The following is a 25371-nucleotide window of genomic DNA, read 5'->3' on the forward strand; positions in this document are numbered from 1 at the left end:
GATCAGCTCTGAGGGTTTGCTGCTGCTGTTGCCACTCTGCACCCCAATAGATGGATTTTGGGGTACTGCAATTTTCCACATATCTCCTCCTCTACTGCAGCTGTTGGACCAGCAGGCGGGGGGTGGAGGGTGAACCAAGCATGAAAGCAGTACTATGTTGCCATTTTTATTGTCATTGAGCAAATTTGTTTGCCAAAAATGCTTGCTAACAATCCTGAATTCAATTTCAATTTTTTTAAAATCAATATCTTAGCCAAAAACAGAAAATTAAGTTGTTGACAATTATTTGTGACAAGTTGGGTATGGGGAAGGGAGTGGGCCAGTTTTCATCAGAGAAACAAAAAATGTTGACTGACTTTCCTATAGCCCTGTTACTGCTAAATAGAGCCCTCCAACAACTGTAATATGCTCATCTCCTTACTAGTGTACAGAGCAAGGGTCGGCAACCTACGGCACATGTGCCAAAGGTGGCATGCAAGCTGATTTTTGATGGCATGCAGAGGTGGGCTGAGCGGCTCAGCCCGCCACTGCTCTGGGGTTCCAGCTGCTGCCCCATTGCCACCCGGGGTCCCAGCTGCCAGCCCCACTCAGCACCCACTGCTGGCCTGGGGACCCCCAACGAAACCCAGGCTGGCAACGGCTGAGCAGACCGGTGGCTGATACCCTGGCTGAGCCACTCAACCCGCTATTGGCCTGGGGTTCCATTCACTCAGCTGGCAGCGGGCTGAGCGGGACTAAATTCAATGAAATAGGAAAACAAGAGCAACTAATGACAAAGTCAAGAACCTAGAGCAGTGGTCCCCAACCTTTTTCATCTGGCAGGTGCCAGATGAAGGACCATGGTGGTGGATGAGCATCCGCCAAAATGCCGTCAAAATTTGGCGGCATTTCGGCGATGCCTCTGGATGATGCTGCTTGTCGGCAGCAAGCAGTGTCATCCAGAGGTGTCGGTGCTGAAATGCTGCCGAATTTCGGCGGCATTTCAGCAGATGCTCGACATCCGGCCAGTATGCAGGTGCATTGAGAGGCTCCCGTGGGCGCCATGGTGCCTGTGGGCACCGCCTTGGGGACCCCTGACCTAGAGAGCCTCCTGAAGCAGGGTGATCGTTTTGATTAAAATGGACTTGAACTGTACGAAGAATTGAGTTGTTGCCACATGCAAAATCAATGATGGACATTGTACAGTTTATTCATACCAGAAAACTTGTTGACATATATCCTAATGTATACGTTGCCACTCGTATTCTACTGACAATTCCTGTAACAGTAGCATCAGGAGAACGGAGTTTCTCAAAACTAAAGCTCATTAAAAACTATCTCCGCTGTACAATGAGTCAGGAACACTTGACTGGTCTTGGTATTCTTGCAATCGAACAAGACATCACTTTGTCTGTGTCATACGATGACATTCCTAGTGATTTTGCAGCCAAAAAAAGCCAGAAAGATTGCTTTTAATTAAAAACTTATCCTTGTTTCAATACCTCTTAATATAAATTTCCAATAAAATGTTGACAAATTAAAAAATATATATTATTTGCATCATTCTGTGAAATTGGAATTTTTTCTATAGAGCTGCTTTTTAGTGCTAGTTCATCAGCATTAGTGTGCTTAATTAAGTTAAACTGGTTTTAATAACATGCATATGGCAAGTTTTCCAATACTGTAAGCTTAAGTTTGTGTTGCTAAGAGCAAGACAGGCACAGCGGCACCAGTTTAATAATCCTGCCTAGGGCACCATAAATCCTAAGGATGGCCCTGGATATGTACTATTGACTTGTAAATGAGAGGGGCTGAGAGGAAAGTTAGCAGTGGAGGCATTTACTGCCCCACATTTACTAGTTGCATTAAGACAGTTGACACTGTGTTGAGATCTAATCAGGAAATGTGACTGCAGCTCAGTTTCTTCTAAGCCTATGTCTACACTCGTGACTGAACAACCAAACTTTTGTCTTTCAGAGGTGTTAAACCCTCTCCACCCAAAGTTAAAAGTTTTGCCAAAGACAAGCGCCGGTGTGAACAGTACTTTGTCGGCAGGATCGCTGTTCTGCCGACAAAGCTAAACCTGCTCATTGAGGATGGAAGTTTTTTGTCAGCAGAAGAGCCGACGAACAGCGGCTACAATGCACACCTTTTAGTGGCATGGCTGTAGCGACCCAGCCGTGTTGTTAAAAGCTGCGTAGTGTAGACATAGCCTAAATGACTTTCCCTTCCCCCTCTAACTTTGTGCCCATCCTATCTCTAAAAATAACATCTCAGAGACAGATGACAGGACTGCTTAGAGACATTATGTAAAAATGACCAATCTGTATATGTACATCACTACTGACAGGGCCGGCTCTAGCCATTTCGCTGCCCCAAGCATGGCGGCACACCGCGGGGGGCGCCCAGCCGCTTGCCGGTCCTGCCACTCCGGTGGACCTCCCGCAGGCGTCCCTGTGGATGGTACGCTGGTCCCACGGCTCCGGTGGACATCCCGCAGGCGTGCCTGCGGATGCTCCACTGGAGCCGCAGGACCAGCGAACTCTCCGCAGGCATGCCTGCGGGAGGTCCACCAGAGCCGCCTGCCGCCCTCCCGGCAACCGGCAGAGCACCCTCTGCGGCATGCCGCCCTAAGCACGGGCTTGGCGCGCTGGGGCCTGGAGCTGGCCCTGACTACTGATATGTGCTTTGCATTTGTTTAAGTTTCTTTGAAACAGGGCTTGAGATGGTACAGGCCTTCACTGCATAAAAGAGAAAACTGTGAAACCACATGAAAAATGTTATTTAATTTCCAGTTCTTCACAGGTGCCCTGACCAATGCATTGCAGATCAGAGGCTCTCTAGCTTACCCTTAAGTGTTTTGTCTCTATCTAAGAAACCTCACAATCTGTGATATATTTATCCTCATAACACCCTTGTGAGGTAGGTATTATCCCTCTTTTGCAGGTGGTGAAGTGAGGCGCAAAAAGAATAAGTGACTTTCACAAGAAGTCCATGGCAAATTAAGGAATTGAACATAGGTTTCCCAAGTCCCAGACTACTGCCCTTAGCCAGCAGGCCATCCTGTCTCCCTGACAGTTGCTACAATAGTGAACAAGTGTTGGAGTGCAAGTGGGAGCTAGGTGGTTCTCCATAAATGTCAATGCTGAATTCCTACCTTCTCTTTCCAAGCAGGATTGGTTTTGTGCCCAATTTAGTACTAAATATCAACAATCTACTGGGCCATGGAAGCCCTGGGAGAACATGGACAACGGGAGACTGAGAAATTTTATCAAGAATTGTGACAGGTTTCAGAGTGATAGTTCTCATTTTGTTTTTCAAGAAGAACTTCAAGAGTCAGGAAGTTCTTGGAGCTTGCATGTTCCATCAGCTGTGGATTCTTCAGTGACCACAGTCCTTGGGGATGAGAAACAGTTAAGCAGCCTTTGTGTTACAGTGATTTAGTGTGGGTGTATGTTTGGACTCAACATGGGTCAGGTTGTGCTTGCTTCACCTGCACATATATTTCCACTGAAGTACCTGGGACCATACATCTCAGTAAGATGAGCAGAACTGGGCAATTATAGTGCAGAGAGAACATTTCTTTACATTTTGCTGCAGCAATTGCAGAACTTTGAAGCCTAATTTTTTATTCTGCTCCCCAGTTGTGAGCCCATCCCTGATGGTTCATTCTGTCACATGAAGAGGAGGAGAAAACCCATGTCTGGGTTTCCTTTGCAGAATATTGTTTGATAACCATTTTAGAAGGGCTACATGCTGCCTCAAACCCCGTTTACATTGCTGGAACTTTGCTGACCCCTCTCCTGCCCACAGCATGCTTATATCAGAGAATGTGAGCACACCTAGTGGCACTGGAATGAGGTAGACACAGTGCTTCCAACACAATTAACAGGCCTGCGCAGAACGTATGGGAGCTTCTCTAAAACCATTCATTGTTTATTGTTAGGGAGAGGGGAACAGGAAATGGGCTATGGTTGGGAGGGGGAGAACACAGAACCCCTTCTCATAACCCTCCCTCATATCAGAGCTAAACATGATCAGCATTTCACAGCTGATCATAATTCTATTCTGGAGAGGTCAGGGAATGCTATGATCTTGAAACAGCTTGCTCTGTGGCTGCACCTTGCTCCCATGACTGCACACACATTTATGGCGTATTCCCAAGTCAGGTACTGTTTAATTTGCTTCAGTTATATACCAGTACCAGAGTCGTTAGCAGCTGGGATCTGAACCATTACAATTCCTTGCAATGACTTGGGGAGGGGATAGAAAGGGAGGAAAGAACAACTTTGACCCTACATAGCCTTCCAGTGAAGCAGGTACTGTAGCTTCAGACTGTTTCTGAGTGTGTCTTTATATAGATGGGAACAAATTCCTCTATATCAGTCTGTCAGTATAGTACATGCTGCTTAATGAGACTTACTGTAGACTCAGAAATGCTAGCTCCAGTTTTTCCAGGCAGGGCCTCTGGTGTGGTGGACTTTTTCCTAGGTGTTTCTTAAAGATGCTATAACCCATCAAACTGGGTTCATCACAATATGAACAGCCAATCCTAATACAAAGCCAGAACTAACATCTCACGCTACTGCTCCTTTCAACTGTTCTCTTTTGAAACTGAAAGTTGCATGAGGGAAGTGAAAATGCACTTCCTCAGTTGCAATTCCAGATGACCAAGGTAGAGCCCTGCATGGAAGTATGTTTTTTCAACCCACTCCCATCCCACTCTGCAATATCCATTCCCACCCACTCCTGCATTGTTTCTTGCATTGTTATCCCACTCTCACCTGCAAAAATCTTAAGAGCAGCAAATCCCTCAAGAGAGACAGATTCCCCCATGCTACTAAAAAAAAAAAAAGTAAGTCAGTTAGTATATATGTAAATAGAATTCAGGCACAGTTTTTACAACTAAAAGAATAAAACAAATATTGTTTAAACCATGTTAAAAATACTTTAACTCTTGTTATAATAAACATCAAATCTCTTTCTATCCCTCACTTAAATTTAAGCATTAAAACCTTTATTTAAAAAAAAATTGCTTTACATTGTTGAGATTCTATTTATGGCGAACTATCAAGAGATTTCATGTTTTCCTGCAAATTAATGTAGTCTGTTTTTTTGCCCACCCAATCCCACCCGCAACAAAGTACCTTTTACCTGCTCCCATTGTTATGGCAGTGGGTCCTTTGGGACCTGCAGGATCCCAACCTCTCTGCCAGGCTCAAGACCAGGGATCACATCTCCAAACCAGTGAACGTAGAGAGGTGGGGGTATCAAAAACTACCCTCCCGATCCATTTTGTGTGAACTCAAGAAAGGACAAACTAAATTATTATTTTTTAAAGAAAGGCCACATTTTCTGTTGTTGTTGCTCTGCCTGCCCAGGAATAAAATAAAGATCAGATATATTTCTCCTTTCTGTAATTCGTTTCCAACAAAAATCTAAAACCTCAATTTTGATTATTGCTACTGGGAACCACATATGCTACATTTTATCTGATGTAAGATTGGTTGAAACAGTTTGAAATTGACCACATTAAACTTCTGAGTGTCTTAACCAGAGAGATTGGACTTCACCTTTTCCCAGAATGGCTATGCTAGCAAATGCAGCTTGCACATTTTTGTCACGTACCAATAGAAATTTACAGCTGAAGAAAGGTTAAAAAAAATCAATAGTTTTTCATGACTGCCTGAAGCTTTATGATTTGGCTCACTGAGTTGGTTAGAACTGCTCATTGAAGCTATTCCGGTGGTAGCAAGAAGGCATAAAATAGACTCTTGCAGCAAACATTATCCACATTGAATTGTTCCTTTCAAGTCTATATAATATGAAATGATTTTTGAAGATTATAATAATTTAATATTTGCCCTTCAATTCTGTCTTTATGTTTATATTTGTTACTTTGCAGTTATTTACTTTATAAAGCAAAGCAAATAATTGGCAACAACCAGCCTTCTAAAATGACTGCCTGTGGGGACAGAAAAACAATTGTTACTCATGGTGCTATTTCTACTACCCAGTTTTGCCATAATTTCATTAAAGATTTCTTTATGTAGAGTATTAATTTTGTAATGCTATAGATGCTGATATTTAGTAAAGCACTTTGGCACTGTACTGCATGAAATATGTTATGTAATATGAATATGTAATATGTAATTTAATGTGATGTATAATTTATTAATTATTATTATACATATAGTATATCTATATCTGTTTTTCTGGAACAGAAAAAGAGATTAGATTTAGTTGTCAATAATTCAGGTATTATGTATGGACACTAACTTACTTTTCAGTCAAACTAAGAACTGTGATAGGATACATTAAAACAACAGGCAACTTCCCACTTATTCCAGTATCCCTCGTGGCATTTGTGCATGTCAGCTCTGACAAAGTGAAATTTTAAAGTTTTCAAAGATTCCAAGAGCACTTGCCATGGTCATGGTCTATTGAACTGACTCTGGGCTTTTCTGCCCTGCTCCCTGTAGGCTCTTTATTGGGTACCAGGGAGATGGAGTGTTTTGGCAGGCAGTGTCACAAGAAGAGAGCATTACAGTGGCAGGGAGAAATAATGAAAGTTAATTGCTACCCCTGAAACTAATTACAGCTCAAATGAAAGAGGAGACTGCTTTCTCTTTGGCAGAAAATGTTTCAAACGCATCCCTTCTCCTTGATTAAGCAGGAGACATTTTTTAATTGTTCAGTCTGGCTGGCTAAAAAACACTTAAAAGAAGAAGCCCGTGAGTGTGTAGTAATGACTCCTTACATTAGTAACAACTTCCACTTTCAGCCTTCATTTAAGCCTGGATAACTTCATTCAAGTCAAATGAGCTGCAGCTGTTTACTCCTGGGCTGAATTTGACTCTGAATGTGCAAATGGTGCTGCATTTCTCCCCTGCACTGGAAGGAACATCTGTCTCAATAGTAACTTTCTTCCAGGTTTCCCCTGTAGGACCTTGTTACGCCCTCTTCAACAATATCTGTGGTGTATTCAAATCCACCCCCAGCTTATGCAATACTGGAAGGAGTAGTAGATCACCTCTCAGGACATACAGTTCTGATCTCACAGATTACCTGGATCTGTGCTGCTCTAGGAGTCATTATGCCCGCTGCACGAGTTAGAGCAGCCCTGGGGCTACTTGGACTTACAGTAACTTTACCTGCGCTCCTTATGGGCTGCTCTGCAGCGTGGAAGTGCTGGAATGAGCAGCATTCCGGACACATTCCCTTTCTGGCCCCCATCTCCTCTTTGTGACAGGTGCTGTGAGGAATGGCAATAAAGAGTGGGTCAGGCCCATGAAGCTCCTGTGCTGGAGGTAATCCCACAGGGCCCACTCCATCTCTTTTATGGCTCCTATAGGCTGCAGCAATGGTATCAAGGGAATGCAGCAGAGGCTGGTTTCTGCCCTGCATTGTAGATTTTGAATATTCATGGTCAGAAGTAACATTTCTTTGATTGCAATTCTGCACTAAGTATTGAAGGTTGAAGGCCATTCCTGCTCCTGCCTGCCTCCAATCCTCTCCCTCTACTACCCAGCCAGCCAGCCAAGGGGAATGCGAGAGCCGCTTTATGGCAGCACAAAACATTCAAACCAGGGGCTGAAGGTCTGGCTGAGAATAATTGCTGTGGTTTTTGTGTCCTGTATTCATACAGAGGAGGGAAATGGAATTGCAGAGTTCCAGTCCCAGTGCCACAACTGACTTTCTGTGAGGCCTTAGGCGTGGCCTATAACCTCTCTCTGCCCATTTCCCTGGCTGCAAATGGGGCTATGGACAATTACCTGTCTCCAAGGGGTTTTCTGAGAACTAATCAGTATTAGTTAGTACAGAACTGCGAAGGTACCAACTGCTAAATATTATTGCTGGTTTTATTTAATGATTATAAATTTGTTTGCAAAACTCTGAAGTGGAGTTTAGAGTGAAAAGTGCCTCTGCATGAGTGTCATTGTGGGGTTCCAAATCTGCACCTCAGTGACTTGTATAACACTCACCCCCCTGGTCACAAGGTGTAGTTTTTTCTCTAACTACCAGTCCTTCAAATATCTGATTTTATTGTTAGAGTACAACCTGTAATAGATAATGTTGTGGGGGAGGAGGGAGGATTAGTCAGAAACCAATACACTGAAATTTTAAATTAAAACATAATTAGTTGGTCAAAACACAGACATTTCCAGAACTCAAGAACATGTATCTCTGCTAGCTTCACACCATTATAGTTTGTCATTTACATAACACCCAAAGTATGCTGGGTGTTTTACAAACAAATTAGGAAACAAGGTTCTTGGCCTGTGGAGCTTACAGTTAGTATAATTTAATATTTATATTCTGCCATCACCCAGATACACTCAGCGTCAGGACACTATTTTGCTAGGTGATGTACAAACATCGTGGTAGGTGTGGTCCCTACCCTGGAGAACATATAGACTAAACCAACAAGTAAATTAGGGATGAGGACAAGTTTCATGAATCTACTTTGTTTGTTTGTTTGCTTTCTCCCTCCCTTCCATTCTCTCTCACCATCACTTTGTGGAGTGGGGAGGCAAGACACAGGATTTAAATAGGATTTGTGGAAGAAATGAGTTTTAGGGAGTAATTTGAAGGAAGAGACTGGGGAACTGGATTTGGGAGGGGGAAAAGATTTGTAGTTGTATGAGAGACAAAAGGAAAGTCCTTTGCTTGTAGATGTTTAGTGGAGAAGAAATTGTTAGATTTCGGTACATTCTGTATTCTGAAGTCTGTGCAGTCTGTGCATGGCAGAATGGGTGCATTATCTCCAGGATACTCTGCCTGAACACTCTCCCACAATATTAAGAGTAGTACAAGGAAATGGGAAAGTGCTTATTGATGAGAGCCATCAATCCCAACTGTTCTTTGCTGTGGTGAAAAGTCTGAGAGACCTATTAGCAATTGCACATACAAAAACAGAAGTGATGAACAGCCAACACAGCACATCTTTCACTTTGGCTAAGAAAGTGTTTGTTGCACGTTATGTTCCCCAGTTGTACTAATGCCTAATGAGACTATTAGAAGGGCAAAAAGTGGTTTGAAAAAAACACATGACTAGAATGTGGAGGTTGCACTACCTAAAGTTATCCTATTTACTAGAGGAGGAGAAAAGGAACACACACCCCTGGCTTACCTGGTGTTGCCCCACAGCTTTTTTGTGCCTAATGCACTTGGATAAAATCACTGAAGAGAGGTTAATTCATCCATGTCAAAATCTGACCTCTGTAATGCTGGCGAAGTCAGTGAGACCTCAGTCCATCTGCTACAGAGCAATAAGTCATTTAAATTTCAGTTGCCGGAGGGCTGCTTAAATTGCACACTCAATTTTTGCAGTATTTTGAATAAATCTGAAGAGTCAGATTTTTTGTAATTTTTTCATTTAGCCCATTTCTACTTGCCATTCTGCTTTTTTTGCTTTCTCCCTTATTAACATGCCCATTGCCTGTCCAGCTTTCTGCACATCTCCATCCCATGTGCCGAACAGTTAACTAAATTACATCCATTCTAGATGTCCAAATCTGCGTATGCTTAAGTGAATAACTTCACTTATGAGAGTAATTTCATCAAGGTGTTGACATGAATAAAGTTATTCATATCTCAAAGAGCTTACAGGTATGGATACAGATCAGTAGAGTTACCAAAAGCTAGATGGTATTTTTGGGATGGGTGGCATGCGGAAAGGTAAGTAGGGGACGTTTATTTAGTTGTTTTGCTATTTACCCTGGGTGTTTGTTTGTTTTTGACATGAAATCCATCCTTTTCTTTTAAACACCATCGATAAACAACACTGGGATACACATGAAAGGCAGTTAGATCCCTGGATGCAGTTAAAACTTCTAAAAAACAGCTCTAAATCTCAGCCAGTGTAGCCAGAATTTTAATGCAAATCATCAGTACAGGGTGTTTGCACCACCAACTAGTCAACTATTTGCTCTTTAGTCCTTCTTCCACATTCTAATATATGGAGATAACATCAGGAGATGGAGCTCTTAAAGGAGTGGAAACCTTAAAGAAAAAGGATCTGATTCTGATGTTTCTTACATCATTTTTATAGTTATGTAACTGCATCGACTTTAGTGGAGTTAATTCTGATTTCTGACAGTGTGAGTTAAGAATCAGGCATGTAATACTGACAAGTATATCAAATGAGATGCGGAGTAATAAAAAAACTGCAAAAATTCTAGATGTCTGGCCTGGATTATAAACAAGGTTAGAATAATGCCATGTTCATTTTTTTTCTAGTTAGCTAATAATTATCTCCATTTGAAAATTGAGTAATTCCTAACAATTAAAAATCCATTGAATTATATTAGAGAGGAGCAAATTTCAAATAAGAGGATCACTTTGTTCAATATCTTTGCATTCCTGGCTCTTCATCTGTACATTGCTTTGTGTGTTATAACACAGACATTTGTGTGTTATAACACAGACATTTATCTCCTATTATGGATTTTTAAGTACCACTATGTTAATGATTATTATAATACGTTCTGGGACTTATCTAGCAAGATGCTGAGTCCTACTGAAAACAATGGGAGTTGGGCGTGTTCAGTACTTCAGAGGAAGGCACTCAGCATTGTACAGGACTGAACTCTTTGTTTCAGTGGCATTCTGTGCACATTGACACTGAGAGATGTTTGTTCAGTTTGCTCCAGGTTAGTCTTTTCTATCAGACAGCTGATAGGTCTTTTATAAATGCAATTAAGGTTATTTGTAAACTTGTTACATATTGAAGAGCCTACTGTCAAATATGTGTTCATGCTATTCACCATGTTTTGTAAGGCTCTCTTCCCATCATGCAAGCAGCTGCAAGGGTTTTTGATTTTCTACACCATCTTTTTCATGTTCTCATGGTAAAACTTGCCTTCTTTTTCCTTGGCTTTTTTGTTGTTGTTGGGTTTTTTTTTGAGATCCCAAGCCAATGTCATTCTAACCTTGGGGACTGCTAGCAGCAGTAGCAGAGGAAGAAGTAACAGCAGGTGTAATCATCTGGTTTTGCTTTTTCCTCCGAGCTACCAATTGGATTTAACAGGCCAGTCAGCTAGAGCCGTTTGATCATTTTATGAGTTATGTATGTTCCAGCATAGTAATTTTTACATTCTCTGCTGAATTAAGTGATCAAAAGAAGCAAGATCTCCTATTGTAAAAGCAGTAGTAGAATACTCCACTCTGCGTATTTCAGCAAACCACACACAGTTAAATTGTCAAATAGTTTTTGATCCTGCAAGATCATCAGGATGGAAAAAGGTAAGATAAAGTAGACTACTAATGTCCCCAAGAACAACTCTACTCCTGATAATAAGGGAAAGAAAGACCAGACATAGACAAAGATGGTAGTGATGGAGAAGTCAGGGTAAAACTCACTTCTGTACAGAGGAAAAGGATGAGGGCTGAGCACCAGTTAGACATTTACAAGTGAGACTTCAGATGCACCACGCACTTCCCCTGTACACAGAGGTGATCTAGATGCCCTCCAAGTACAGAGCTAGTGACTTTGGAAAATTGTTCCATATATGTTACCAAAATGCAGACCTACCTAGGGCATGCAGTAGCACTACCACAGTCTGTCTGGTAAAGAAGGTACCTTTGTTCTGTTGTTAACTCACAACTTCCATTGTATGTTTACCACTTAGAATAATAGATCATGTTGCGCACATATAGGCCCAGCTTTTTAAAGATATTAGGTGTTGCTGCGTTAAGCATCACAACACCTAACTGATTTAGAAGCCCAAATCTAATTTTCAAAAGGAATTTAGGCACTCAGGAGTCTAAATCCCATTGGCTGGTGATGGAATTTAGACTCCTAAGTGCCTACATCCATTTTGAAAATGAGACAGGTTCCTAAATCAGTTGTGTTGTGATGCTGCGTGCAGCAACACCTGAATATTTTTAAAAATCTGGGGCATAGTGCTTTTCAACCAAGGATCTCAAAGCACTCTACAAGTATTCATTCATTAAGCTTTTGCAACATCCTGGGGAGATGGGGAGACCATATTCTCTTCATTTTAAAGACAGGTGACCTGAGGCCAAAATTTTAAGATGTGTTCACTCTTTGGGTGCCCACCCCGAGATACCTTAAGTCTGCTCTCTGGGTCCATGGGAGGAGTGAATGCTCAGCATCACAGGGTGTGGCTGATTAGAATCATAGAATATCAGGGTTGGAAGGGACCTCAGGAGGTCATCTAGTCCAATCCCTTGCTCAAAGCAGGACCAATCCCCAGACAGATGTTTACCTCAGTTCCCTAAATGATGGCCCCTCAAGGATTGGACTCACAACCCTGGGTTTAGCAGGCCAATGCTCAAACTCCTGAGCTATTCTCCCCTTCCTCCTCCCCCAAACTAAGAGATGCAAAATTAATGAATACTTCTGGAAATTTGGCTGCATGAGGCAAGTCCAAAGTCACACAGTAAGTCAATGGCAGAGTTGAGACTAAAAACAAGGACTCCTAAGTCCAAGTCTAACCAATAGAGTGTGAGACATCTCCTCTCAGCATATGTGGTAAGCAGCTGAGGATGTCTGTGGCAGCAGTGTAGATTATCATCATTTGGGAGGAGTTTTTCAAAGGCACAAAGAAGAGTGAGATGCCTCACTCCTGTTGAAAGTCAGTAGGAGCTGGCCACCAAAGTTCCCTTTGTGCCTTCAAAAATCTCCCTCATGGGCTCTTACATGTAAGACCGTTTTTTGATAACCTCTCAGGTATCTTATTATTGCTGGGTTTGGGAGCATGTGTTGATCACATAGCTTAAATATGCTTATTTATGAATTTGCTGTACTGAATTCCTCCTGGCTTCTTATCCCAGCTCTGCCACTGACTTACTGTTTGACTTTACACTTATCTCATGCAGACAGATCATCTGAAGGGCTTGTCTGCTCATAGAAACCTATAAAGGTCCCAGTGTGGATGCGTTTGTGTTGATAAAAAATGTGCTTACTCCTGTAAATTTACCTTTTATACTGGTGTAACTGCATCTGCACTAGGGGTTGCACTGCTTTTACTGTCTTTGTATAAAATCACACCCTTTACAGAAGTAGTTAAATAGGTACAAAAGAGAGAGTAGGACTAATTTTGCATCTATAAGTTGAGTGCCCCACTTGACGCACACTGTCCCTGACTTTCTGGGTGGTGGACTCAGAGAAGCAGTCAGAAGGTGTCTAAAGCTGGACTCCCATTAACTAAGGTACATGAAGCTCTTCTGAAGTCACTGGTACTCTGCAAAGTCCACTCTCATGGAGAAGTTTTCAGGAACAAGACCTTGATAAACATCCTTATACCACGAAAAGTTCCACTGGGCATCTTAGGAAGGTAATTATCTTGATCAACACTTAAAAGCCTGTTTTCCTTGCAATAATAACCTCACATGGCACATAAGTATGTATTGGGTGTTCTACTCACTCATAAGAAGTTGTCTCAGGCCTGGCACTGAAGAGGTTAAGGGATTTACACACTACATACTATTTTGATGAATAGTACAATGGCTGTACTAGTTAAATTGTTCTTTACTGCATATTTTGTCAAGAAAATGTAATGTTGTGTACTTCAATAATGATGCTGAGTGGATAATAAGATGCAATGTGCTGCTGTTGAGGGCTCTGCTCCATGTGTCTTCTATAAGTGTTGCATTTTGGGGGGAGATTGTTAGGGTAATTGTGTCATCCCAGTAATTCATCATCAAAATAACTTAAAATAATGCAGCCATGATACAGGACTAAAAATAATGATGGTTAAAACTAAACAGGGGTACCGTAAATTCACTGAGAATTGAAAATAAAGTGCCAGAGCTGCAGATTTATAAATATGCTCTTAAAATATATTTACATATTCTGCTTCTGAGTTTTATATATAAATTGAATTGTTATGAGAAAGTTTAAAGCCGTCAGTAAGGACAATTAATTCAAAGTAGAAAGTAACATGAATCATTGCTTCATAGTAGAAAAGAACAGTTGCATTCAGTTCTGAAGTGCTGGGATGGTAAACAGTTTAATGATTCCTTCTTCTTATATAGTCATATATGTGGCATTTTGCTACAAACAAAAGGCTTCTCACATCAGTTATTCACATAACACCTCCTGCATTTCAAAAATGATACCTGGCTAATATGAGCTTATTAGATGTCATTTTTAAATTAGTATGATGTTGGGGCCAGTATTTCATGTACGTCTTTTAAAGGCCATTGCTTAATGCTTAAATGTCTGGATTTTTTATAGAGCAACTTTTAATAGTGCACTGGCTTTAGAACAGTGGTGGGCAACCTGTGGCCCGCATGCAGCTGCTCAGGGTAATCCGCTGGCGGGCTGTGAGACAGTTTGTTTACATTGACCGTCCACAGGCACGACTGCCTGCAGCTCTCAGTGGCTGCAGTTCGCCGTTCCCAGCCACTGGGAGCTGTTGGCAGCCATGCCTGTGGATGGTTAATGTAAACAAACTGTCTACTAGCTCGCCAGCGGGTTACCCTGATGGGCTGTGTGAAGCCCACAGACTGCAGGCTGCCCACCACTGCTCTAAAAGCATCTGCATGTATTTGTGTGCATAATATTGTTATAGTGACAGTATTGCTGTCTGCTGCTATTTCTTATATGTCAACCAGGGGCATTTGGTAGACAGTAAATTTTTGTTACTGTATTGATACAATACTGCTGTATTGATTTAGTAAAAAGTAGATAATTTAATGGCATATAATATGTGAGGTCATTTAAAGGTTTAGTTCAGTCTCTCTTATCACAAGAAAATTTACTACAGGACTCCAGGAGGGGGACTGAAACCTGAGCCCACCCAAGCCCTCACCCCTACCTCATCTTACACATATATCTGTGGATAGAAGGTTTTGGTTTTTGGCTAAAGTTTCCAAGCCCTGTCTAAACTTCTGTATAGCGCAGATAGCAATGATACATCATGTACTACATTCCACTCCAGAGATGGCTGCCCTTCAGTAGAGGTGAAGTGGGTTCTCTTTCAGGAGAAAAGATGACATTTGTATATGTGTGTGAATATTATATTAATGTCTTCTGAACTTAAATTAGGCCTCTGTTAGTAAAAAAAATAGGTAATCAAGTCAAGTCATTTTAACTGCTTTTCATAGGACAAACTTCAATACCTAGTGCTCAAATCTTTCAATTCCTACTTTAGGTAAAAGGTGTCTCATGAGAAGACATAATACCTGACAGAATATGAATATTAGTACTTAAATTCAGAAAGTTGACTTGGTGCTTTGAAAATGTAGAAAACAGATATCATTTAAAAGATCTTTTCCCAGAAGCTTTATATTTTTCATCTCTTTCCAGGAAGCAATCCGATTAGAAGACATGTACGGTAACAGGAATATTGATGAAACATTAGATTAAAATATACAGAGTTAGTCTATTAATCTTGGAGTCAGCATGTATCTTGTCATCTGCAACATTTATCTCCCCTTGTCTAAAGTAGTGACCATTCTTATGTGTGTATTTCCTTAGTAGTTTCAATTCACTAATGATGATTTTTATTATTTGTATTGTGTGTTTTTAAAGTTTAGAGCATTACCCTCCAGTTAAACTCTAATGAAAAAATGATTATATTAATTTTTAATTCTTCAAGAAAACTTAGATGCAAATAAAGACATTAGATATTTCTAATATTTTATTATTGCATTCACTATAGTGTAGTACCTCGGGGAACTGAATCTATAAGACACAGTTTGGCAGGTGTGGAATTTTTTACTCCAGCTATTCACCTGTGGGAGTGTCAGTATTATTGCTTTTCTTTGGAAGTGGTTAAAGGTTGCAAGCATTATGAGCTTGGGTTATTTGTGGTCTGTTCTAAAAGTACTTTTGTGTCAAATTTGCACACATTCCAGAGTTATTACTATAGAGAATAGTAAAACCTTGCTGATGCCACAAGAAATATCATTATTTTGGGGATGTATTTTTATACTTCCATAGTTTTTACTGCATCTAAAGTTAGCAAACTGGTAGTGCTGGACCAGAGGACAAAAAGAAACAAAATCATAACTGTCAGCTCTTGCCTTGATTTGCATTTCATGTGAGCTGCTCCAGTTCTGTGGATCATCTGCAGTCTCAGTGTTTTGTCAGGACAAGTTAGCAATATTTAGAATACACAGTCCATAAAACATGTCTGAAAACATTCCCTTGCTGTTCTTACATTGCAATAGTTACAATCAGTGGCTTGAGGGCAAGAGTTTTCAGATCATTGATATATATTTCTGTAATAGACCTAGAGCCATTCCTTCAGCCCTTGAGCACTTAGAACTCTTATAAATCTCCGTGTTAGGAATGAAGGATTGGACCCCAAACATAAGCCTGCTTTATCCTTTTCCATCTCTCTGCTAGTTAGTTGATCCTCATCACCATAGTATCTAAGTGCCTCCAGTCTTTAATATATTTGTCCTCACAGCCTGAGGTCAGGCTCCTGTAGCTGACCAGACAGTTGGAACATGAGAGATTTTTAAGCCTTGTATCTTTAAAACTCCCTGTGCTTTGTCCCGAAACTCCCCAGAAAACTCTTCACTGAAATGAGATGTAATATGTAAAACTACAGGGGTGGATTGATTTCATTCTTCTGAGGTTATGTAATTGTGTTCATGTGCATAAGAACAAGTTGAAAACTGGATTTATAACATGGCAGCTAGCTTCGTCTTTAACTATGGAGGTCTGATGAATTTGGTCAGCATCAGATTACTAATTACTACCATTACTAATCCTCTAAATCAGTGGTTTTCAACTGGCCCACCCCTAAGATTATGCAATCTCTCATCAGGAAGGATGCAAACTGTCTTCAGAAGGGATCCACAGAAAAATCCTGTAATGGCAAACAATGCAGTTGTGTAGTAAAACTTGGCAATCTAAGCATAGGTATATCATGACCCTATCTCAGATGGGGTATGCAGTAGACTATATAATTTGGAAAGGTATATGCAGTCTAAAAAGTTTGAAAACCACTTCTCTAAATCATCCAGTGCTTCCTTTCATGGGGTGCTTTCCTTGCTGGAGCTCCTCCTCTTTGTGGCCGGAGCTGGGGGAATTGGCTTTGCCAGTCTGATGCCCCTTTCTGCAGGTGCTCACTCTGTCTCTCTCACACTCTCTATCCCTCTTGGAACTCGACTACTCCATATTCTTGGCTCAGCCCTCCGGCCAGGTCGCTCTAGTGTTCCCCTTCCAGGGGTTTGTGTATCAAAGTCTCTCTGTATCAGTTGTCCCTGGAAGTCTTTCCATTCACTCCCCATCAATGGTGCCACTTCCTCAGTGGCTGGCAGGGGAACCAGGGCCTGCCCTTCTCTCCATGTTCCAGCCCAGGGACCCTGCAACCAGTGATTAAGGTCTGCACTGTACCATACCTTGCTGCTGTTTCCTAGACTGCTTCCTACATTGACTCTATCAGTCTTCTTCTCCACTCTCCTCCAGGTGTTTCCATCCCTTCAGGTCAAATTCTTTTCTCTCTCTAACCTCAAAGAGAGTGACTGCAGACCTCAGCATTGCAGCCCCTCCCCCATTCTCAGCTATTTGGCTTTATACAAGCCCTGCCTATTCCTGTCTAGGTGAGCTTCATCCTTTAATTTGTCCTCATTGCTCTCTGGTAATACCAGTACAAAGGATAATCATTCAACACAAATGTTGATTTACTCCAGGGGTGGGTAAACTTTTTGGTCTGAGGGCCACATCTGGGTATGGAAATTGTATGGCGGGCCATGAATGCTTATGAGATTGGGTGTTGGGGTATGTGAGGAGGTTGAGGGCTCTGGCTGGGGGTGCAGGCTGTGGGGTGGGGCCAGAAATGAGTTCAGGGTGCGGGAGGGGACTCTGGGCTGGGGCTTGGGGTGCGGCAGGGTATGGCTCGGGCTAGGGGTGCGGGCTCCGGGGTGGGGTTGAAGATGAGGGGTTGGGGATGTAGGAGGGTGCTCCCAGCTGGGATTGAGGGGTTCAGAGGGTGGGAGGGATATCAGGGCTGGGGGAGGGGGTTGGGGCGCAGGAGGGGGTCTAGGGTGCAGGCTCTAGGTGGTGCTTAATTCAAGCAGCTCCCAGAAGCAGCAGCATGTCTCCCCTATGGCTTCTATGCAGAGGGGCAGCCAGGCGGCTCTGCACACTGCCCGGTCCATAGGTGCTGCCCCTGCACCTCCCATTGACTGCAGTTCCTGGCCAATGGGAGCTGTGGAGGCAGCACTTGGGGTGGGGGCAGCGTGCGGAGCCCCCTGGCTTCCCCTACGTGTAGGAGCCAAAAGGAGGACATGCCTCTGTTTCCAGGAGCCGCGTGGAGCCACAGCACGTGCGGAGCGGGGCAAGCCGCCGACCCTGCTACCTGGACGGAGCAGGGCAAGCCCTGGATCCTGCTACCCAACAGGAGCTCAAGGGCTGGGTTAAAATGTCTGAAGGGCTGGATGTGGCCCCTGGGACGTATTTTGCGCACCTCTGATTTACTCCCATACTTAATAATTGAAAGGCAGTCCTATAGTGCTCATCACCATAGTATCTGAAAAGGAATTTCTCACCAGTACACCATTGCTGATTCATAGTAAGGAACGTAGCAGCAGCACAGCTGTAGAGCTTCAGTGTTGACACTACCTAAGCAGCTGGGAGGGGTTCTGCTGTTGGTGTAAGTAGTTCTTCAAACCATTCACTGACACAGTTAAACTGACCTAATTATCTAGTGTAGACCAGTGCTTAGATTGTAAGTGCCTTGGGTAGGGACTGTGGTTTTATTCTGTGTTTGTACAATGCCAAGCACTATGAGGTCCTGGTCCTTGACTAGGGCTCCTAGGCACTACAGTGTACAAATAATAAATAATAAAAATATAGAAGAGAGAATATATTTAATTACTAGGACAATATACGTGACATAATGATCAAAAGTCAATTTTAAATACAGGTATAACAATAAAGGAATACTAGGCAGCAAAACCACACCATATCTAAATGTTATTCTCATCCTGTGAATATTTTTGAGTTCAACATTTTTTCCTGTCTTGAATTAGGATAAAAAGTCAAAATTTCTAAAATATTCACAAACCAAGAAACTGATTTTTACTCATTTCAGGTTAAAACATTCCATTTTATAATTTTGAAAAATTTAGTTCTGATTTAAATGTTTTCTTTTCTTTTCTTTTCTTTTCAGTCTAATTAGCTTGAAATTCCAAATTAAAGTTCATTTCAAACTGGAAAAATGGAATATTATGCTTCAAAGTTTTCAAAACAAATGTTCTGATAATTCTGAAATTTTTTCTACACTTTTTTGAGTTGGAAAATTCATAGAACCCTCCATCTTTGTTTAGTGAGGGGTTTTCGTTTTGATGAATCAGGTTTTTTGGAAGAAAAAACAATAAGTCAACAAATTCACAACCAGCTCTAAATATTTCCCCCACGTTTCCAAAAGAGTTACGTTGTGTTTTAGTCTCATTACTACCACTAATGATAATAGAGCTTCCCATAGCAAAGTCCGTGAAATAGTTCCCTTTCATATCAAGTTTTTAATGCCTTTCTGTACCATGTTACCATATTAGAGGTGGGATGACTTTGTCTTGATAACAGCATAAATTGCAACCTATATTGGGTTCTAATCAACAATAATAAACCATATGCCTGATCATGAAGTTTGAGATGAATGTTCTATATTGATGAATGTTGTGTACTTAGCTGACATGCTGCATATCTTATCGACATTCATATGGATGGATGTAAAATGGGCAAACACATGTTTTTCACATATAGGTATGTATAAATTGTATATGGCCAAGGGTTCTGTCTTTTGAGTTTATAAAAGATTGTTTGGTGTGTTAATATATGGAAATTGTGCTGTGACCAATTTAAAATGACATCACAGTAACCAGTAACTTAGTTTGGAAAAGGCACTGCACGTGCTAAACATCCCATGCTTATACTTGTCCCACTCACTTAAAGGTGATTTGTTTGTCATTTTTGTTTATAAATATATATAGAGAATTGAGAAAGCAAGTAGACAAAGTGGAGTGTCTGAGTACTGTAATTATGATTCACCATAAAAATGGAGTCTGCTTCATGAATGTCAAAGCCTTTGATTTCTTGAAAAAACTCTGAAAAAAATACATATATAATGTTGTCATATGCATTAAAAAGTTCTATAATTCTTCACCTAGTGAAAGTGGTGATTGCTAGAGAATTATGGCAATCTTATATTTCTGCTGAATATCAATAGCAGGATAAGTGGATGAATAAGACACATGAAGCACACAAATTACTGCTTTAATAGTAGGAAATGGTGGAAATCTTACCCATTTTCTCAGCCACTTCAGCTCTGGCACTTGGAGATATGGTGGAATGACAGTTGCTTTTTGGATTTGGTAGTCTCCTGCACATGACTGGGAGATCACTAGTTCTCTGTAACTGTCACAAGGGAAAAAAGATAAATTTGGGGACAAGACCAAAGCCTGAGGGACACCAAAAGGGATGGAAAGTGGAGGAGGAGGAAGATAAGCCTCCAAAGAAACACTGAAGGAGTGGTCAGCAATATAAAAAAAGAACTAGAGGAGTACAGTCAGGCTAGAGCAGGTGGAGGAGGAGAGAATGAGCAGTGAGGTAGCAGACTAAAAGGAATGCGTTTGGAGAAGGGCCCCTTCAAATTAAAGTTGCTTTGGAAAGAAGAGAGCAGAGCTGAGAGAAGAGAGAATAGAAACATAACACAGAGGAAGTCATTGAGGAATGATGGGGCATTCTCTAAAGGCATCAGCACTGCATCTGGAGGAGCTGAGATAGTTAATCTGTGGGAGAAGAGTGGGGCAGAAACGTGGAAAATTGAAGTCACTTCCATTCAAAGTAGAAGACTGATAGAAGAGCAAGAAAGAGCCAGGCAAAGGGATGGGAGCTGTCAGCAGCTGAGGAAGGAGTGGAGCCAGAAAGGACTGGACTTCAAAAGATGAGGAGGTGAGGGACAGAGGAGTTATCGGACATCACTTTTGCAGCCTGTGGGTCTAGGGGAGTAATGGACAGAGAGGGCACAGCTGCAAAGCTGCATTGGAAGGACAGAGCCTCTTTTTGGAAATATCAAGAGGGTGAAGGAGATATGGGTTGTGAAGTGAGTTTCTTGGCATAAATCTAATAAAAAAATAACTTTTGAGATAAAAATGTCATTTTCAGAAGCTATGAAACCATTTATAGAATTCTTATTAACTCTGCATATGCCTCTGATACCACACTGTTCAATATTTCCTTTTCACCTCAGTTTAATAACAGTCATTATTCACAAATGAAGTATATCTCCTGACTTTTGTAGAAAAGGACCCCATAACTTCTTTAGTCACTATTTTTAATGAGCACACTGAAATACTTCATTAAGCTATAAATACCCCATTACAGATGCTTTCCTAATTATTAGAATATATTATGGTATTGAACCATTTACCCTTCTCAAAGAAGGTATAATCCTGTGCATGAATAAATCAGTAGTATATGTCTAGTGAAATCATCAGCAGGTTTTTTTTTTTGCAGAAATTTATAAAAACAATATAAGCTTAGAATATTTCTCACAGAGAAAATGAGGCTAAGAAATTTTAAATATTTCTAGATTTTTCCTGAAAATTCTTCTGAAAGTTCCCTCTTCCCTAAGTTTTTGCCTGTGAAAGGAAATGCAAGGTATTAGGTTTATTCCTGTGAAATGTGGAGTTCCCTCAACTATCACTGAAATAACTATGGCCCTGATTCTGCACTTGTGTAGATCCAATTGCAGGGTCTATTTAAAGTGACAAACACTTCTCTTGCATTACAAATAAACTCCATCCCTCTATGGGTCTAATTCTGAAAATCCTTACTCAAATCAGTCATCCATGCTCATTAGACTAGTCCTATTGACTTCTTCAGGACTGCTTTTGTGAGTATAGGTTAGGTTTGTGAGAAGGGAATTGTGAAAATGGGTCCCAGTTTTTCAAGCTGAAAGAAATCCCTATTTTTCTTGCTGATGAAACAGGAGCTAGTGCTGACTTTTCTATTTTTGAAGCTCATTAAATAAAGAAAGGTATCTGGTGCTCATCAATAAGACTGGGGAACATAGGGAAGAAATTTACTTGAGCTTTTTAATTTTTTTTCTTGGTGAGACCCACTGGGAAAAGGAGCATACTCAATTGGTGAAAGTAACTGATTTAGAATATCAATTATCCATGAAAGAGATGTCCCAGGTCAGTGAACTGTCAGGAGTTTTGTCACTATCCCGTGTAAGCCTTCAGAAGTTAAATCTGAGGAGAGAAGCTGTTGTTAGGAATCTTTCCCAGTAGAACACACTCTAATTCTCAGTAAAACAACTCTTAATTAGTACTTCTTCTTCTTCCTCCTCCTCTTCTTCCTTTTTTTCCTTTTTCTTTTTAAACAGCACCAGGGAAAAATTGGAGTTAAGTTTAATGTTGGAACTGATGACATCTCTATCGAAGAGATCAACGCAATCATTAATGATGGAAAATACCATGTAGTACGTTTTACAAGAAGTGGTGGCAATGCCACATTACAGGTGGACAGCTGGCAAGTTATAGAACGTTACCCGGCAGGTAAGAAAATAAACAAACATTTGTGGAAGAGGGGGTGGAGGAGTATTTGGAAATGTGATTTGCTTTGCTTCTGCATTAATAAAATATTGACTCCTTCAAGATGCTCTTGTAATTAATTGGGTAGTCAAAGAGTAATGAACATCTTGCAGTTTGTGATGATGGCATTTCCTATCTTTTGTCAAATTTAAAAACATCAGTGAAAATGGAGAAATGTAGATGTCAAGGCACAAAATAGACAAGTTCCTTTTAAAATTTGTTTTATTCTTTATTGGATCATTGTACTTAGACATGGAAAAGGCTTTGACAAAAGCAACATGATAAGCCTCCCAAAAATGATTATGGGAAAATGTGTATTGAAGAAAATGTTGTCTGTGGTCTTTTAATAACATCAGGCTTTTATAGTGCTTTGAAACGTATGAAATCAACAGATCTAGAAAGAGAAGAAAATACATCAGTTCTTAGCTGCATACACAAGTAATCAATTTAAAGCACATTTAGTTAAATACAATATATGGATTCAATCCTATAAAAGCTTTACTCATATGAGACATCAATGGGGCCACTCACAAGAAGAAAGGGTTTCCAGGATCAGGCCTGAATTTACTATTCAAATACTGTGCCTTGAAGAAGAATGTCTGCCATTAATATTATTAGTTTTTAAAGGCATCAGTTTTTCAGATATACAACATGTTTCGTATTTAAAATGACTGTTGAGCCATTAGTGGTAATTTGCAAATCTGCACATTATCTGTGGACTATTTTTGTGAGTGTTTGTGTTAGTAAATCAAAGGCAGAAAGCCGGAGATGTAAATGAAAGCTAGTCTGCTTAGCATATTTGCTAGTTAATCTTTTTAGCTACAAATAAATGGTAGAGCTTTTTATCTTTTAAAATAAAGAAAAAAAGACTGTCCGCTTCTTTATGGGTTTATATTTTAATTACAGAGGATGTCAAATGCATCCCTTGTGCTAAGAATGAATTTATTATACTTGATTCAACTTTTTTTCCTTTGCATTTGAGAGGATCCTCTCAGTTTTATACCTCAGGAATAGAAAATTGCATAGGTGAACAGTCTCTTGTGGATCAAATCTGGGAAAATGTTCATATTTAAAACAAAAATGGTGTAGAAAATCTATACAAAAGGTGGGTCCACATAGCAAGGTCTGTGTGCCAATATGTTCAACAAACTAGCATAGCAACAAACTTTAGAATAGTGATATTATATCATAGAGAAAAGCATATTGTGTGTGTGCGTGCGCATGATTTTCCCCAAAGCTTTTTAACTTTAACAGGGTTGGAGGGTAAGCGGAGGCTGGGATACAGGGAAATGGAGTGGGACTTTAATAAGAAGAGTAGACAGGGCTTTTGGAGAGGGCAGAGGAAAGGGATGCTCGTGTTGATTGTTATTATTTTCCTTTACACTGGCTGCAATTTTTTGCGGCTCTAAAGTAGCCATCCACGAAAATGCTGAGCAGCATCTGAGCCATGAAGGCAGTGGTATTGAAAAAGTCTGACTTTAGAGCAATATCCCGAATCCTAAGGAAGGAAACAAATGTTAACATACTGATAGCTCCATTTTGCAGAAATGAAAACATGCAACATAAGATGTGTAGTACTGGCACTTTAATATACAGAATACCCTAACGTTCCCTTTTAAAAATAAGGAAATGACCATGCCCAAGACTTCAGTTACATTTTTTTTAACTTTCCATAAATTTACAACCTACTTAGATTTTTGTGCGAAAGATAGTGGCCAATTTCTCTAGTGGAATGTAAGATCATCTGAGAGTCACCTCCATGTGCTGCAGTACCGACAATGATGAGTGCTAAAATGAGAACACTTTCCTTTTCATGAAAAATCTTATCTAGATTGTTGTGTGGAGATAGAGTTTCTAGATACTTTCTGTAAAACAATAAAACATTATTTGCAGTATTTCTGTTTATATTTGCTGTCCCCACAGTAGATACAGTTGAGGTCAATTAAAGCCACTCTTTCAGACAAAGCTCAGAATTTCCTTGCTTGTTTTATTGTTTGACTGACCCACAACCATTGTAAGGGTTTAATTTTCCTTGAGTTTTTATCACTAACATCATATTGCCCTTCTTCATGCAATAACATCGTCTTCAAAAGTTGTTTTCTTTCTTCCCCCCTTCTAACCAACGTATCATCTTTCCATACTTCTGATTTTTCTCATGTTATTTCATCTAATGCTGAGCTTTTGCTATGCCTTTCTTCAGAACGGCATAGTTTCTTCATATACTCGCATTGATATCTCAGTTTGAGGCATCAAACCAGCTCAGAAGAGTGTGGATACCTCCAAACACGGAATAGTTCAGAAGTGTGCAGGATTGATTTTTCTCTAAATATGTAAGTGGTGCCATTTTGAGAGCTATCACCCCAGCTCTCCTGAAAGCAGTATTTCTAGAAGTGAAGTCTTGAAGATGTCAAACATTGCAGGTTGGCAGACATGGTTATATCTCCTGCTATATCCATTTCAGAAGTGTTGCTGTTATTAGTATTTTAAGGATTGACAGGAACACTTAACCGTCCTGACTACTCAATGAACTAGCTGATATATCAGATGTTTGGTGGGTGGAGAAATAGTAAAGGATTCCTGCATTATGGGACATTAACTTTCATTTCAGTGCCCAAAGATATGGATCTCTGCAGTTTCTGTTTTTTGAGATTTTTCTATCTAATTTTATAAAGCAACTCTCACCAAAATATTTAAACACAGATTTACCCCCCTTCTTGCTTCTGTATTGTTTAATTAAGAATAAACCAGAGTAGCAGGTTAATTAATAAATCTGTTATTTTTAAATGTACAGTGAATCTCCTTTTCTCTAAAGTATTTAGAAACATCTTCCTTCCAGTTTCCTACAACATGCCACACGATTCATTC

The 25371-nt window shown here is 40.5% G+C and overlaps 1 protein-coding gene across 1 annotated transcript in view; it reads left to right on the forward strand.

The window, feature by feature from the left end:
• Nucleotides 1-25371, forward strand: part of NRXN1 (neurexin 1) — a 1285455-nt gene that overhangs the window by 1058598 nt on the left and 201486 nt on the right. Inside the window, 1 exon segment of the mRNA XM_030557741.1 lies at nt 22299-22470. Coding sequence (XP_030413601.1) covers nt 22299-22470 — 172 coding nt within the window.

This window comes from Gopherus evgoodei, chromosome 3 (assembly GCF_007399415.2).
Source record: "Gopherus evgoodei ecotype Sinaloan lineage chromosome 3, rGopEvg1_v1.p, whole genome shotgun sequence".
In the NCBI taxonomy this organism is placed as follows: Eukaryota; Metazoa; Chordata; order Testudines; family Testudinidae; genus Gopherus; species Gopherus evgoodei.